Genomic DNA, 17,647 nt, shown 5'->3' on the forward strand with positions numbered 1-17,647 from the left:
ATTTCATAATTTTCTCCGTCAAAGATGATCGGAGCTTTTGGAAAACTCCCCTCAGGTTCCATCTCACAAGTCCCTTCAAGAACAGGGCTCTGATACCAATTGTTAGTTTAACAATTGAAAACACAGAACAAAGACAAAAATTATAACAAAAAATATTGAATAATTTCAAACAGAAAGAAGAAGAGAAAGATTGTTGTAAAGGATCACTTTATTCATGAACTCTTCCTTTACATTTATAGTGATGAATTGAACTGAAAAGCAGAAATTGACGCAACTAAAATCAACAACTAAAGTAGTGCTTGAAAGCACGAAGGGAAAAAAAAATCTTCAGATCCCTAAAGACTATATCTGAGATAATTAAAGCAATTAAAAAATAAATAAATAAGAACACATGACAAGCACGTGAGTTTAAAGTAACAGAAGCAATAAACTAATACTAGTAATGAGCTTGTTGCAACTCAGGATATTGATTGATCCTATGCTGGGGGGCAATTCTTCATATTGAAAAGACTCAGCTCTGGACAATTGTCTATTTCCAATTCCACAAGGGAAGGGAGCAGTAAGGGCATATGTTCAGGTAGGGATTTCAAATTCAAGCAATCTATTAAATGAAGGTGTTTCAAAATTGGTGCAGGTAATCCTCCTCTAGGAAAATAGGCAGTCAGAGATTGTCAAGGTATGAAGAGATGTGACATCTTCGTGATTTACCTCAGAATCAGAAAGAGCTTCAAGGTTGGTACATAAGTAGAATGAAAAACTCTTCGACTTGGGGAACAACCTTAGAGAGAAGCACTTCAGTGAGACACAGGAACTGATTATAAGTATCTCTAAAGTAGTGGGAAAACAGCCTATTGGCTCCATTTTCTCTTCAGCAAGGAATCTAGGGGTTGGAACTCCCTGGCATTGAGGTAATACAACCCAGAAGACAAATTGCTCTAATGACAAGTCATGTGAAGTGTCAACTAGTTCCATTTCCATTTCACAAATGGTTGCAGTCCGAAGAAGAGAGGCCACAAGCTGCTTCTGACATCCTCTGATCTCAAGCCTTCTTAAAGAAGGAAGGAGACTAGGCAAGGCCTTTCTTAGGTTGGGACAATGGATTATGCAAAGCTGACTGAGGAGAGGGAAAGCCCCACCTTCATTTTCATCTACATCAGAAGTCCATTCATGCCAGTGGCATTTCTTCGAAAACTGAAGAGATTAGGGATCTAAAAGGCTTCATCATGGACTTGCAACTTCCATAGAACTCAGGAACAACAACCAGTATCCCATCAAATCCGCTGATAAACAGGTACTGTAGAGATGCCAACTGCCCTAATGGTGGCAAGGAGGAACAGTATTTGCATCTGTAAACTGACAATTGAACCATATTTGAGAAAGAAGAGTCTCCTAACCAATTTGGAAATCTTGTACCTCCATGGCCACTAATTGAAAGGCCTTGCACTTTGATATGTGGTTGTAATTGCTCCAGTACAACTCTTTCATGCAATGAATTGTCACAATCACCATTCCATGTCAACTTTAACTCCTTGAGTTGCTTCTTATCCTTCAAATTGGCTTCCAAAGCATCTTCAGAATCCACAACATTCTGAAGGTTTGAAATATGAACTGTTCCCTGAATATGCTAAAGCTTACCTAACTCTTTCATCCTAGAACCACCATATTCTCCTAGAACGAAGTTGGTTAATATTTGGAGATTTTTTAGTTTTCCCATTTGTGGTGGCATCTCTTGCAATCTTGTGTCTTTGATATCAAGACAACAAAAATTGATCAAACTTCCTATATCCATTGGCAACTCAACAAGGTTTTTGCACCCACACAAGATTAAAATTTGCAAATTATACAAAGTACTCACAGTTTCAGGTAATCTTTCTACTGATGTTTCAGCGAGATTCAAATACCGCAAATGCTTCAAGCCACCAATTGAATCAGGCAATTTGACAATATTACGATAGGGGGAAAGAGACAGCACTCTTTAAGTATCCAAGTTTTTGCAATAAAACATGCAGTGCCTCGTCAACAATGTATGCGGATTTCCACATGTTCCCGCTTGATAGCCCCACGGGTAGAAAGGTGCGCAAAAACTTAGATGAATATGGCTCCAAAAATCTCCAAGGCATCATATTTAGTTCTTAAGTACGAAAAATGGGGAGTCTTTTTCTCAATGCTGCATGAATTGTCACCCTCAAACCTGAAGCAGAATTCTCCAGAGACATATTTTGCCGAATCACTGACAAGGTCACGCAAACCAAAGCAAGACCGATAACTATTTGATTCTTGTAAAAATGACCTTGATACAAGATCATCAAAGTAGGCACCACCAACTTCCATCTCCTTTTTTTCATTGGGCTCAACCAACAAACCCTCAGCCATCCATAAAAGGATTACTTCCTCTTTTTGAAATTTATAATTCTTAGGAAATAATGAACAATAAGCAAAGCATCTTTTTAGTTGAGATGGGGGGTAATTGTAGCTCAATCTCAAAGCTGGAAGAATATCGTCATCAGACAAATACCACATATTGCTCCTCAATATATTTTCTCATCCATTGATACCTCTTTTGAAGCGCAAGACACTCCCAAGTGTTTTTCCAGCTAAAGGCAAGCCTTTACACCTTCTACTATTTCTCTACCAATGGCTTCCAAATCTGGAGGTACACTAGTATTTTCATAACAAAATGCATGTTTTCTAAACAAGAAGCAACAATTATCATCAGTTAATTCCTTTAGATGATGAATTGGAGGAGTTTGGATAACAGTTGCCACACTGTTACTACGTGTTATGACAACAATTTTACTTCCTTGAGCCCCAAACTTCAAAGGTCTTTGCATAGTGTCCCAATCAGCATGTTTATCATTCCAAACATCATCTAGAACAATGAAAAATCTTTTTCCCATTAAACTCTCTTTGAGCTCTAGCTGAAGCTGATTCAAAGTCCTAGCATAGCAATTCTCTCTGGTGACCTCCTCAATAATGTCTTTAGTTATCCTGGAAACATGGAATTCTTCAGAAACATAAACCCAAGCTTTGCTATCGAAGCACTGCTGCACTCTGCTGTCGTAGTAAACAAGCTGGGCAAGGGTGGTTTTACCAACCCCACCCATACCCACAATGGGAATCACACCCAGCTGACTCCCATCGGATAGAAGAAACCGCATGATGGCTTCCTTATCATCCTCCCTACCATAAACACCAAATTCATCTACGAGACAGGTTGTAGGCATTCTGCGTGAAGATGGGTTTTCCCCGATACTCTCTCTTAGACCCAGGACATCCTTTTGCCTAACTAAATATTCAAGTCGATCAAGCATCTCTCCCAATTTCTTTTCCATCCCTTTCTTAAATGGATTAACAGATGAGAAAAAGTTTTTCACCTGATCAATAGTTGTTTGAGAGCCAGCTTCTAACTCCAACCGCAGAGCTTCATAAGCAATCTCATCCAACAAGTCATCAGCTTGATAAACAGCATCTCTAAGCTCGTCAAGCCAATTCTTCACGGCTGGCTTGGTAATCTGCTGCTCCTCGGCGTCATCAAGAACCCCACCAACACTTATCATCGTTGAATTCAACTTGTGGAGCAATCCATCATCAAGTCTTCGGCACTTGAAGAAATCAACAACTTGGGGAGAAGCGATTTTGTCGAACAAAACCTGGAGGAAAGCGGAGAGAATAGATCCTCCTACCAAGGCAGCAGCCATTTTTGTCCAATTCACGGTAAGCTGAGGAAATGGCGAAATGCAACCGAAGAAACAGACAGATTTGGATCTAAGAACTTACAAGGAGTTGTGTTTGTTTGATTCCTGGAGGGTGTTGACTTGACTTGGAAGTTATGTGCAAATGTAGCTAGTGCTGGCGTGTCTGGTACTGTGCAATGGGCTGTTCGAATTAGTTACATGGAAGATGGGCTGAAGTGACGAATTAAAACCCTGGAAGGGCATTTCTATAACCAAATTCCACTACTTCTTTACCATTGTTCTTCTGCCAATGTTTTATTTTGTCCCTTGGTATCTTTCAAATCTTCTGTTTTGTTATAGAGACGGTGTTAAGATGCAAGTATTCTTCTTTTATTCTGTAAAGGACTAATTATTTTTTTCAAGTAAATTGAGCTTATTCTTGAACTGCTTTGAAGCTACAGTGGAACAACAAACTATGGTGCTCAATATGATTTGCAGTAAGCTTAATCATGGAGCTTTAACTCTTGGGGTCCATCTTTAGTATTTCTTTATATATATATATATATAACATCTTTAGTTTGTGGGGCTTCAACCTATGTTTATGGTGCAAGACTCCTGCTCGCTCTCCAACCACTTGTGATACATTCTAGGGGACAAGTCTCCGTGTAGGGTAGAGGAATTCCGGATGCAAAGCCGCCGCCGCCGCCGCCGCCGCCGCCCCAACCACCTGAACTAAATGGCCATGGGAAATTGTAACCACCCGTGCTACCCCCGTCACCGTCGCCTCCACCAACTGCACTAAGTGCCCCTGGGACATTGTAACCACCCGTTCTTCCCCCGCCGCCTCCGCCTCCTCCTCCACCGCCGCTGCCACCGCCAGCACCAGGAAGACTACTTACTGGAATATAGTAAATAGGTAGTCTTGGGAAATGACTAAATATTATTCCGCCTCCTAAGCCACCTCCAACACCATTTGGACGTGGCATTGCTTGGACGTTACCTCCATCTCTGTCTCCACCACTATCACTTACACCTGAGCTATCCCCACTAGATTTCCTAGACCCAACCCCATTACCAATTCTACTGTCCGAGCCTCCATTTGAGCCAGAGCCAGTATTACTACTACTAATGCCAATACCTTTTCCCGCGGCATCTCCCCATTTTAGACCAACAGCTTTATCTTGTTGCAGCGAATGTTGATCAGAAGTGGAGTCCAGTAGAACCCTGTGAGCAAAACTAAAGCTTAAGCCTAGTAAGACCAAGAAGCCCACAACGACATCTTTTAGTTGAATCATTTTCATGAAATGCATACTCGCTCTTGCTTTGGTTCGCATGGCAGCATGTATATATAGAGTTAGATTTTCCAACGACAAGAAGATAAAAACTACACGACATTTCTGGTGGTTTAGTCCTGGAATCCGGAGTCATGTTATTTATGTGAATAGGAGCATCAGACATCAATCCCTATTTCCAGCTTGTCCTTAATTTGGTTTTAGGAATCATTTCACAAGTTGATAATACTTTTGTTCTTGTTGGCATTTACGGCTAAAGAAGTTGATCTTTAAAAAAGAAAAAGCATCTTAGTTTATGTGTGAAAAACATGAACGTCATGTCTCACAATACAAGCATGGAGTAAGAAACATCTTTGTTTAGGAATCATTTTTTTTTTATACACATGTCGCCTGTTCCTCTTTTAAAATTAAATAATTTTTATTATTAAAAGTAAATAAGTAACTAAGAGAACAATGCCTCGTTACATTAAACGCTAAACTTGGCGTCTGAATGTTATTTATTTCATTTTTATTTAATTAAATGTTAAATATTAAGCATGTTTAAAAGGAAAATTTATTAAACAGACAACTAGACAAACATTTTTGAAAAAAAAAAAAAGAATTTATCAACAGACAGTAGTGAAATTCCACGTGGTAGCTATCCATTGGACCCCAGCGCTGTGGTTCTCAAAATGTGAGCTCAAAGGTATCAACGGTTACTGTGGCAGGGGAATACGTACAGCACAAAGGGAGAGAAACAAAGCCACCTCCGCGGCGCAAAAATCTGGATTCTTTTAAGCCTTGTTTGGTTACTTCTCCACACTCTTCTCTCGGCGTCGCCAACTAGCTATTGGCTAATATTTCCAGCTGGGAAATTTACAATTTATTTTTAATTTTTTATATTGGTGAGCTACAATTAAATAATTTATTCTTTTAAATTTATTTTCATAACACTTTAGGCCCTTTTATTCATCTTATGTTGGAATTTTAAAACAAAAAATTATATCTTAGTTTTTAAATTATTTATAGTTTTATCTATTAATTTTATTTATTTGTTCTTTTAGAAATTTGATGGATATATAAAAGCAGAAGATAAGCTTTCTCAAAGACATTTACTCATCAATATTTGTCTGACTATTAATCAGCAAAATATACAAAAAAGAAGTTTTTTTTATTATTTTTTAAAATAATTCCTAAATTTTGTTTTGTTTAAGTGCAATGATAGAGGATATGCTTAGCTGATGAGCCGAGCCAACTGAAAAGTTAGAAACAGAAATGGAAGGCTAAAGACATGGTTTATGTAAACTAAGATTGGAAGTCTTACAAAAACACAGTATAATATCTTGTCTTAAAATCAAAAGTAAAGATTATTAAACTAATCATATCTTTTTCTCGCTTTTAAGGAAAAAAAAAAAGAAGAGAAAACTCAAAAATTAGTAATAAAAACTATTATTAATTGCAGACTTGAAACACCCATCAGCATCTCTTCTTGTTTTCGCATCCCTTTTTAGCTTCCACTCTACTACTGTCCTTTCTCTCACTAAATGCCTCTCCCTTTTTCTCTCTGAATTCCCTCTTTCTTTCTACTCTCTCTCTCTTTCTGCTTGTTGAAGATTTTAGGCAGATAGTTATAACGAGACAGATATATGTATATTTATACACACACACAGTGACAGCCCACACGAGTAGAGATGAGAGGACCTTGGGGGGCGGTGATAGGGAGATACCCCTCGAGTGATGGAAGTGCTCAAATGGGTGGAATAATTAGGCACAATAGGAAATGCAGAGATGTTGCATTTCTTGTCATTTTTATAGCATTTTGGATTGCAATGATTGTTAACTCTAGCTTTGGATTTAACCAAGGAAACCCCTTAAGGTCAGTGTTTTTTTTGCTCTAAACCAATTCCAACCTCATCTGGGTATCTCTTAATTTTGGTATTTTCGATTTATTTTATGATTTTTTTTTATCATGTGATCCACTGTCTCTTAAATGATGTATCTTGTTTGGCTTTCAAATGTGTATGGGATCTCCTTTAATTTGTTCGCATTTATTTTCCAGTTTTGTTTGGAAAAAGACTGCCTGTAGGATAAATTTACTGATACTGCAGTTGAGTACTATGTTGATCTTTCTAATTGTGGTTGCATGCTTTAGACAATATTTTATTTTCATCTCAATTGGGTTTTTCTCTTAGCTATTATTTATGTTAAATCTTTCTTCTTTCTTTAGTTTTTCTTTATAGCGAGGCTGCAAAGACAATTAAAGCAAAGAAAACATATGAAAAATGTCACCTTCAGTTTGTAAATAGACATTTTCTTGTTGCCCTGTTTTGAGTGCTGGATAGTAGACAGTGAACTAAGGATGTCCAGTTAATAGAAATTCTGGTTAGAAGATACCATTTCTTTCCTACATTACTGCATTTTGTATAGCAGAATTTGTATCATCTTTAGCAATTTGTTGTAGTGGGAGTCTGCGGCTCTTTTTTTTTTCCCCCCCAGGACAATTATATAAAAAAATTATAAAATATTATTAAAAACTTAAAAAGATAATAAACAATTAGACTCAACAAAAATGTAGTATTTTGAAAAGTATAAAAAAATTTATATTATCATTGGTGCTATCAAAATACATATCTCTGTATAAGTAATTCATAGTGGTTTATTAATTTATACTATGTAGAATTGTATTAGAGTAGAATTTAAAAATAATTAAACTTTCAATGCATAACATGCTTTTTTGTCTCTAACTTTTGAATTTATAAGAAAGAAGGTTCAAGAACTAAATTTATGATGGATCAATATATAAAAATATGTATATACAAACGACATTTTTTTGAAAAGAAAAAGAGGGGTCAGTTGAACCCCTCATTTTTTGGCTATACATCTGCCACTGAGAGTCTGTAAGTCACTAAGTTGAAAGGGAAAATGAGTGAGAAATTTCCTTTAATAAGGTTCAGCATATAGTATCACATGAGTATTGTCATGGATTCCTGAGAAACTTTATCTCCTAATCAGGAAGAGTTACTTTTGACATTATTATTTTTTGTTATTTGCTTTTAGATTTGTTTTCATTTTGGTATACTTTTCTGCTTTATGGTGTTATTTCTGGTTTTAGTTTTAATTCGCAAAAGGAAATGGTTTTACAAGTTGTCTTCTGCTATCTTGCATTGGCTGGTGGCTTTTATTTTATAGTAACTGACTTCGGCATCTGTGCAAGTTGTCATAATTGGCTTATTTGTTGCTCTATTGTTTGTTTCTTCATCTTCTTCATTCTTGGAATAAGGCGCTGGATTGTTTTTTTCTGTTGAAGGCATGAATTTATAACTGAAAGAGTAGGGTACTGGTCTGCAAGCATGCGAGTCACATGGTTTTATTGGTACTGATAGTTTACCACCCACCTGGTCATTTGATATGGGATTTGTAAAAACTGATTGCTGGTTCAAATCAGCAAAATATTGTTTGGCATTGTATCTTCTCTTGCATTTTCTTGTTGCTAGCTTTAACTCTTAGCATTATTATGATATGGTATTTACTGCAATAAACCTTTTCTATTCTTAATATTCATTATCATGATCAACTGTTCTGTGGTTTACCAGGCTTACTTATGGGCTTGATTACAGAGGAAATGTGTGTGGTGATAAGCATGCAAATTCAGAACTTCGCGAATTGGAGCTTGTATATTGGTTAAATCCAAACCAGGTCTATCTTAGTGGTCTGAAGAACAGCCAATTCAAGTTGGCCAATGCTCGGAGTATATGTTTACTGGATTGCCCTATTCCATCTGAAGATGCTCTAAATTGGGTTTGTGATTATCCGGAGGGAGATATCCGTATATCAATGGAAGATTGGATTGATAGGAATTATGATTATTTCGAGTTCCTTACTCCTGAAATGAGGAACACATCCCTTCAACTCCAGGGTCCTTGTTACCCTGTTATATTTCCAACTGTAAATGGTAAGTGAATTAGGTTGAGTTTATGAGTCAATTATCCTTTCCATGATAATAAAATCTGGGGCCAACTAGAAATCTTGCAATCCTTTGCTTCATTTTAGGACTGTATTTGTCTGTAATTATGATCTTGTGGTATAACTGATTTGTTTATGTTAACCTCAGTTTTTTGGAGGTGTCAGTATATTGCTCATGCATCAAACATATCATTGCGGCATTGGCAGCAAATGGGTGGAGTAAACATCAATGAGGACATTATAATAGACAAATCCATTCACAAATCCATCAATGCTCGGTCATCTGTGTTGAAGGTGTTGAGGAACTTTTTGCTTATATTGCTTCATTAGAATCATTATACTTTATAGACAAAAATGCATAAGTTCTCTTCTCAGTATCAAGTTTCTGCATTTTACTTTGGCAATTGGATTTTAATTTCTGAAAAAGGATTCTGCCATGACCAATCTAATATGATGTCAAAAAAATATTATTGTCTTCATGCATGTCTATTATAGTTAGGAGTTGCACTCAATTAATTGAGATGTTCTGTTGATAGTTGTCAAACTACTGGAGAGTCTTATCGTATGAACATTATTACTAGTTTAATTATTATTTTGTAGTATTTTTTATATTTATTTGTTATTTTTATAAAAATAATTCATTGATATAAAAAAATAATTTAGAGACAACAAAAATTTTATAACTAATAAATTTTATGAAGGTGATATAGTTCTAAACAAAACATAGAAAAATAAAATCAGCTATTAGCTGATGAGAAAAAATCCTATTTTGAAGCTAATATAAACTGTAGCTAATGGATATAGTCTATTAGCTATCTTCTGCAGTTTTGATGAATTCACCAAACAGGTTAGTTCAGTTGTTTGGATGTTTAGTAGCTATCAGCTACATTCAAATGTCAAGCCAAACATGTCCTAAGTGACATACCATGTACCCATACCAAGACCATGACCACTGCATTCCAAGTAATTATAAGATATGCTTCATTGAATTATCTTAGTATTTGGTTGTTTATTTTCATGTATTTTCCAATTGAGATAACCAAGTGTTTTCTAGAGTTCAAAGTCCATTATTTGCAATTTGCAGAGATACATGGCTGATGTTAGAAAGGCATGGCCTGTGTTGATTGTCTGTGGAGGACTGTTGCCGCTTTTTTTATCCGTGATTTGGCTGCTGATGATTCGGCATTTTGTTGCTGCAATGCCTTGGATAACAGTTGTTCTCTTTGATATTCTCATAATAACAGTAACAATGTTTTACTACTTGAAAGGTCAGAAATATTTCTTCTTGTTTTCCTTTCCCGCAAATGGGAAACAAAAATCTTTTAGCCAGACCTCTCCCAGAAAATATTTTATTGATTTTAGTAAAAGGCTGTTTTTGAGCTGTGCCCTGCTCCATACTTGCAATTGGTTTGGACTTTCAAGTTTCAACCTTATTGATGTTCATCTGCTTTAAATTCTGATTTCACATGCAGCATCATTATTTTTGCAGATAATTGTTACTGAAGCCCTACTTTTGTGCTTCTGTTAATGATCTATTTTAGAATTCCTCTCTCTCATGCTATAGTAGGATATTTAAGTGTTTGTTTCCTTTCGATATAAATTTTTTTATAAAAATATTTCTTCCAATAGGACTTTGCAAATGTGATGAAAGGATGAGCATAGAAACAAATTAGCTACAAATTTGTAGTCTTAAAATTTTGTAGTGAAGAGGTAGTGCTGTTCAAATATGTGGCCCTTGTATGTAATGAGTGCTTGCCTAGCATTGTCAACTTTTGCTTAAATTTCATGGTGACTGTATCCTTATTCTTTGTTAAGTCTCCAAAGTCTCATATTGCGATTTTAGTAGGAGATCCTTGTAGTCTTGAATGTGGTGATAATTTTCTTGGACATGAGAATGAGGTCCTGAATTTCCTTTTCCTTTCTTTTTTTAGCTGGATGGATTGGAAATGATGCCATCTCTCCTATCATTGGTGAGCATGATCCATATTACCATGTATCTGGACGGGTGGGTTTTATTGTTCACTGAGCATAGAATTGTTCTCTTAATTTGTTACTATGTCTGCATGTGCATGAGTGTTACTGAAATGATGGTTGGCATCTTTCAGGAACAAAACCATCTCCGTGCTGCTGCTGTTCTCATGACTTTTGCAATGGTTGTTGCTGTCCTTACATCAATTGCCATCATTCGCCGCATTCTTAGGGCAACATCTGTCCTCAAGGTATATAAATGTCTTATATTACAATATAAAAATGTAGAGTGAATGGTTTTACTAACTTTTGTGAGACTCAAATTTAATGCTCTGGTGGTTCAATGTTCACTGGTTTATACTCCAAATAAAATAAGTTAAATGCTGGCGTCTATTTGAGGAAGTTCACACATGTTATATCTTTCAATGAGGTTGAGCTGCAGAACAAAAGCGTGCTCTTCCTTCCCCGACCTTGGGGATGACTTGTACATGCAATTAGATCTGCTAAGTCTTAGCTTCTTAGAAATCTTCCACAAGTAGGGTCTCTCATATGCCTATTGTCTAGGGGAAACACCAACCAGATATTTGAAAAGCTTTCTTGACTGGATATCCATCATGTTTAGTTGCATTTGGATTTCATTGAATTACAAGTCCAAATTTGCAAGCATATGCTACATCTGCGTTTGGCAATTATGGTAAGCTGCACCTTCAATTGACCATTTGGATGCTTAGAAACTTATTCTAAAATTAAAAAAAAAAAAGTTACTAGGAATTCTGCTCTTGCATAAGGTGCTTCTGACCATATGCTTTTTTTAAAAAAAAATTTTAAGGAACAAGAATGTGATATTAAGGTTTTGATCTTCGTGCAGGTGGCTGCAAAGGTCATAGGAGAAGTTCAAGCACTCATAATTTTTCCAGTTGTACCATATGCTGTCCTTGCAATTTTTTATACGTTCTGGTTTTCAGCTGCTTTTCATCTTTTTAGTTCTGGCCAAATTGTCCAGAATGACTGCAATTCCAATTGCTGTGCCTATGATCTTGGGTCAAAACGGGTTAACTGTGATCGGTGCTGTGGCTATAGCATCAATTATACTCCTCATATAGCAGTTGCTATCTTCTTCCACCTGTTTGGATGTTACTGGGCTACACAATTTTTTATAGCATGCTCTGCAACTGTGATTGCTGGTTCAGTTGCCTCCTACTACTGGGCTCGTGGTGAGACATCGGTAAGCGACCTAGCCATACACACTTTAGATTTATCACGTTTCTGAAACTTTTATGCCGTACTTATATGGGTCCAGTCTGAGGAAGCCTCAAGGCTATTTTTGGACTTGGCTACATCTTAGTCTCTGAAGAAACAATTTATTTTTGTTTGTGTAGTAAAAAAATTTGTCTTCAACAAAAGTTGCAATCATATACAAGTAAGAAATGTAAGGTACTTCGTGTAAACATGCATATAAAGATACGTGATTGCTTTGTATCTGAAAACTTAGATAATGTGTCTGGACATGAATGTTCCTATGTTTGAAATTTTATATTATGAAAATTCAAAACAATTTTATGTTTCTGTGTACAACATGCAGACTTATGGGGAGCTTACTAACTAGTGGTTCTACCCGCTTTGATCTGTTTTATTGCATGCAATAAAGTTGTTGGCATTTTAGGTGATCGAACTTTCTGACCTCTGTGCATCTAACATTTTGTTGTAGATATCCTAAAATCCTCTCATTTTTAATAATGTTGTATATATCTGAGCAGATATTTTGCAATTTATCTTCCTGCAATCTCTTCAATAAATGAAGCTATCCTTTTTTTTTTGTTTGGTTTCATGAATTGATTTTTTCTTTTAATTTCTGGCCATGCAGCCAGAGATTCCCTTTCTTCCAGTTTTCTCCTCCATGAAGCGGCTTATGCGATACAGCCTTGGTTCTGTTGCTCTAGGCTCCCTGATTGTGTCATTTGTGGAATCATTTCGCTTCATGCTTGATTCAATCCGTCGCAAACTGAAAGTTGCTGAGACTACACCTGATGGCTGCATGGGAAAGATGGTGCATCATACTTCACAGTTTTCTCTGAGATGTGTTGAGTGGACAATAAAATCTGTGAACCGCAATGCTTACATAATGGTAATGTAGCAATGTCAAATCTCCAGGAAAAGTTCAAAATACAAGTTATGTGGATTGCTCATGATTCTTTGGATTCACCTATATAGTGTTAGTTATTGCCCTCTTGTCAAGTGGATGTTGAGACTACACAAGGAAAGGAAATTTGCATTGAAGATGTTTTATTTTCTCGTCGTTGCGTCTTTATTTACACCGTCACATAACTCATATTGCTAATATTTGCCACTTCTGATATTAATTGTTGGTGTGTGATTTATTTGTGGCTTTTGCAGATAGCTATAATGGGTAAAAGCTTCTTTAACGCATCTGCAATTGCAAATGAATTGATAATGAACAACATTCTTAGGATTGGAAGGGTGAATGTGATTGGAGATATCATTCTAAGTCTGGGAAAATTATGTGTCAGCCTCTCGAGTGCTGTTTTTGCTTTCCTCATGTTGGATGCGCACAAATATAGATCTGGTCATAACAAGATATCCTCCCCGCTGTTTCCTGTTTTGGTATGTTTTTATATGACTGCTGTTTCCTGTTTTGGTATGTTTTTATATGACTGCTGTTTCCTGTTTTGGTATGTTTTTATATGACTTAGTTCCACATACTATGGAAAACTTCATTATGCTATGATTACTGACGATCCAAATGTTTTTTTTTTTTTTTTTGGGGGCAGGTTTGCTGGGGTCTAGGTTATATAGTTTCAACTCTTTTCTTTGCAGTGGTGGAGATGTCAATTGATACTATCATTCTGTCATTCTGCCAGGATTCTGATGAGCACCAAGGTACAGCACAGTATGCTCCTCCTCTTCTTATTGAGACCCTCAACGATCAAAATGAGATGCAGAGACTTACCCAATGATCCTACTCAAACATGTCAATGTATAAGTTGCTTAGTGGAATTTGAAAATCCAATTATATCACTTGAAGTATTCAGTTAGAAAAATCTGGTCTGATCATATTCCCCCTCTCCTTGATTATTTGTCGATCAATTACCTTTTCTCAAGATAGTTTTTACTGCTTGCTGTAGCTAGGTGGTCTGAATCTTCATATTTTTGTTATCCCTGTATATTTTCTAGTGGGAGCTTCAGACCCGAAATGGCTGCTGGTTTAACCTTCAAACCTTGTTTCTTGTTAGGAAAGATAGACTTCCTCGAATAGTGATTTTAAAAATTGAAATAAAGAAAATCAATAACCTAAAAAAATCACCAATTCACGCAAAATCAACAAATTAAAATGAGTTCAAAGAAAATCAATAACCTAAAAATTTAAAACCCATATAGAATTTACGAACCCAAAACAAAAAAATATTAACAAACCCACAAGATTTTATCCCATCGACTTTTTTCTTTATTTCACACTATTTCACTTTTTTTTAAAAATATTTTCTCTTCTCAGTTTCTTTTTCTTTCTAATCTTTATTTTAGTTTCCATCAAGTTGCTGCTCCCCATTGATGAAGTCTGAGCAAAACCATGATTGGATTAATTTGGGTTTGAAGTGCATATCTCATCCCAGCATCAGACAGCATGTGTGAATTACAAACATGAGTTTATCAATAAGAGAAGTTAGATAATTACATTTTAATAAAGTTTTAAGGAGATTATTAAATAGGATACAAATGAAGTTGACATGTTAAAATTATTTTTTTTATATAAAAACATCAATAAATATTTAATAAGATGCATGAACTCATTACATCTTTTGAATTTTATTACGTACTCATATAAATAATATTCCCACGGAACACATTATGATTATTACTACACACACAGTGGATATGACTGAGACTTGAAACACGCCATTTAAGACAAGAAAATCACAAGAAGGTGGAGTACGTTCAACAGTTGATGTAACAAACACATTGATAATTGCCCTCCTTCAGGTTGGAAACACACACACCATTCCCATTCTTGAGCTGAAGACAACGCTGTCTGCAAGATGAGAGATTGCATCCATCTGGGTCCATCACTTGAAAGCACCTTCCTCCATCCTCTGTTTTCACTTCCCTCATTTCCGCTGTTATTACACCATCATATTAGTCAACTTCTCTGTTTGTTCTAGTTTAGGACACTTACAAAGAAAGCAAAAGAAATTTCTAGTGCAACCCTAGTACAATTGTCATTGGTAAGAAATTATATTAATTACCTGTGGAAGCCAATAGAAGCAAAGTTAAGAGACAGAGACATAAGTAGAAAGGCTTCATGGCTTGATGACTACACAATTCACAAACCTGTACTGATATGATTACTATAACCACATGTTGAGCCTTTTATATACAGATTGAGAGCTGAGGTACAAGACAAAATTTCACATAACATAGACCAACACAGCCCATAGTGCTGTATAAACAAATCAAAGAACCAAATTCAGGCAGCAAGTGGGTTTATGTTGCAACTTGCAATGGACTCTATCTCTCTGTTGAAGTTGGCAGAGAAGTGGTGCGCATGGTTTTGCGAGATATTAAAGACCCACATAATCAAATATAGCAAGTTGAAGTTGTTAAAAGCTTAACAGTGTTATAGTGGGAGAGCATGCACAACCAGATAAAGGTTAGTTGAAGCACCACTATGGCTACCCATGGCTACTCTCTACATACCACTTGCTTCATCAACTCTAATTCTACGTTTCCTAATTATGAGATTAATGGGTTATTGTTAAATTACGTGGTAGTAAATTATAATTTACCCTTTTAAATATAATAACTTCATGTGGCATTTTAATTTGCTAATCGTTAGTCCTACATTTCATAAGATATTTTTGTCAAGAGTTGCTGAGATACTCACCAGATGAGATCATTATCTAGTGATTTTAGATTTCAAACCCTATTAATTCTTCCTCCAATTCTGCTCACGCGTATTCCCTAAGTCATGCGCCTGATTGATACAGCACAAGAGAAAATCAACTCCCGTGTCTAGGATATCTCCATCAACTTGTCGATCTTATCGATCAATTTCAAGATTTTCTGCAACCAAGGAAAAATTAAATAAATGCTCCACTGTACAAGTGGCATCAACTGATATCGAAACTCGATATTCCACAGTCTTGTACACAATTCCAATATCGATGAGTTGCAACATGTGAGCATTTCTTCTGTTTCTCCTTAAGTCAAACTATAGAATAAAGGAGATGAAGAAGAAGAAGAAGAAGACAGCAAAACCATTCGAATTGGACGGAACAGTAATCAAAAGAGGAACAGCAACTTGGCTGGAAAGTTGGAGAAAGAACAACATTGAAGAATTCGATTGTTTTTCCATTAACCAAAGGAAAATTAAACGACAACGTTCGGCTTCGAAGGTCAACAGGGATGCCAGTTTTGCACCCCAGTTACTGTGCATGGCCATGGGAGCACCCATGATATGTGGCTCTAACACATTCAGGCCTAATATCACCACACCACTGCCTCCAAATGTTTGGTATCATTGTGCAATTGAAATTTGATTGACCTCTCAATATGCTCGTCCCGTTCTTTCGCTTGCATCCTTCAATTCAACATAGACTAAGTATTTAGATAAGCCATTATAATTCAGGACAATATGTGCACAATTTAAAGCTGCTGTGTAATCTTTCCTCAGCATATCCATAAATTGATAGAAATTCAATATTTGATTTTTTTCCTTTCTGTGGCATGATAATTTTTTGAAGGAGATTCTATACAACATTACATTAAATTTCTTACAAGTCAATCAACCAACGATGAAACTGGAAGTATGAACCCAGAAATACGGGAATGTGGTTGTCGGTGATTTAATTTATTACAGAAAATATGGATCTAAAACCCATTTTATGGATATACTTAAGTGAATTTTGTCGATTCTTTTGAAAATAATGTAATAACTCGTTTTTCTTCTTTTGCAGATCATACATAGATTTTTCAAGTACTAGAGAAATCGCACCGCTAGCTTCTGTCTGCAGAATTTGGGACATGGACTCCACAATGTGATGCTTAGGTTTTTCTTTTTCTTTTTCTTTTTCCTTTTTTAATCCGCTTTTTGAGTCACCTGTCGGTGCTTTTTTTGTTTGGGGGGGGGGGATAGGAAACTTTCATTTATTTATTATAATTATTAGTTTTTTTTTTCTAATATCCGATTTTTTTTAGATTTGGCAGATTTTAATTTATTAATTTTTATATTATAAAAAGGATTATATGATCTTATAATCTCGTCATAATTATTCTCGATTAATCCATTAGTCAAACTCTATTAGATTGCAATTCAATCCATACAGAGAAGAGACCCTAACTTAGAAGTGGATAAAAAGTAAAGCTAGGAGCTTTATATATGTATTTAAATTTGATACCTATCCATTAACGATTATTAGAATAAATGATTTGATTTAATTTTAATTTAATTATCCAAAAATATCTATAATTATTAATTTAATTAGCCAAAAATACCTATAATTATTAAAAAGGAAAAAGAAAAAAAATTGAAATCTATGAAGGAGTAATGTAAGATTTAGAAAATTAGGGATTTATTGCCATTTTAGTTTGCTTAGGTGGAAATTAATTATAGTGTTTTTAATAATAAAATAAAAAAAATTCATGAAATGATTAGGGATAAAGTTGATTATGCTGACATCTCAAATATGCTTAATTTAGTGGTAGGTGAATCTGAATAAATTAGAAAATTTTCATATTTTATTTTTTTAATTTTTGATT

The 17,647-nt window shown here is 35.6% G+C and overlaps 3 protein-coding genes, 1 long non-coding RNA gene and 1 pseudogene across 6 annotated transcripts; 1 reads left to right on the forward strand and 4 right to left on the reverse strand.

Annotated features, from left to right (window-relative positions):
- Nucleotides 1-645: 645 nt before the first annotated feature.
- Nucleotides 646-1,975, reverse strand: LOC110601153 (annotated as a pseudogene).
- A 41-nt stretch (nt 1,976-2,016) lies between these two features.
- LOC110601151 (putative disease resistance RPP13-like protein 1) lies at nt 2,017-3,779 on the reverse strand. The gene is given in 2 exon segments (XM_043951523.1): nt 2,017-2,621; nt 2,624-3,779. Coding segments are annotated over 2 exon segments (1,680 nt in total). The 5' UTR covers nt 3,699-3,779.
- Nucleotides 3,780-4,273: 494 nt separating this feature from the next.
- LOC122721202 (glycine-rich cell wall structural protein 1-like) lies at nt 4,274-4,984 on the reverse strand. Its single transcript, XM_043951131.1, has one exon. It carries the CDS (start codon nt 4,982-4,984, stop codon nt 4,274-4,276), a length of 711 nt encoding a protein of 236 aa, XP_043807066.1.
- A 1,416-nt stretch (nt 4,985-6,400) lies between these two features.
- On the forward strand, nt 6,401-14,088 carry LOC110602447 (choline transporter protein 1). Of its 3 annotated transcripts, none has more exons than XM_043951428.1 (10): nt 6,404-6,821; nt 8,539-8,897; nt 9,057-9,202; nt 9,993-10,176; nt 10,840-10,913; nt 11,014-11,127; nt 11,745-12,101; nt 12,741-13,001; nt 13,271-13,498; nt 13,756-14,088. In XM_043951428.1, the coding sequence occupies exons 1-10, from the start codon at nt 6,637-6,639 to the stop codon at nt 13,849-13,851; spliced, it is 2,004 nt and encodes a 667-aa protein (XP_043807363.1). In that variant the 5' UTR covers nt 6,404-6,636; the 3' UTR covers nt 13,852-14,088. The 3 variants fall into 3 exon arrangements, 2 of the variants coding, with proteins under 2 accessions (XP_043807363.1, XP_021595666.1); XM_021739974.2 differs by having other exon boundaries at nt 6,408-6,821; nt 13,666-14,088; XR_006348817.1 differs by lacking the exon at nt 13,756-14,088 and having other exon boundaries at nt 6,401-6,821; nt 12,741-13,088; nt 13,271-13,406.
- Nucleotides 14,089-14,656: 568 nt separating this feature from the next.
- Nucleotides 14,657-15,736, reverse strand: LOC110602577. The gene is made up of 2 exons (XR_002485990.2): nt 15,136-15,736; nt 14,657-15,006 (listed from the first exon to the last, which is right to left on the reverse strand). It is a non-coding gene; the product is annotated as an uncharacterized LOC110602577 (long non-coding RNA).
- Nucleotides 15,737-17,647: the final 1,911 nt, after the last annotated feature.

Source organism: Manihot esculenta, chromosome 15 (genome assembly GCF_001659605.2).
Source record: "Manihot esculenta cultivar AM560-2 chromosome 15, M.esculenta_v8, whole genome shotgun sequence".
Classification (NCBI taxonomy): domain Eukaryota; kingdom Viridiplantae; phylum Streptophyta; class Magnoliopsida; order Malpighiales; family Euphorbiaceae; genus Manihot; species Manihot esculenta.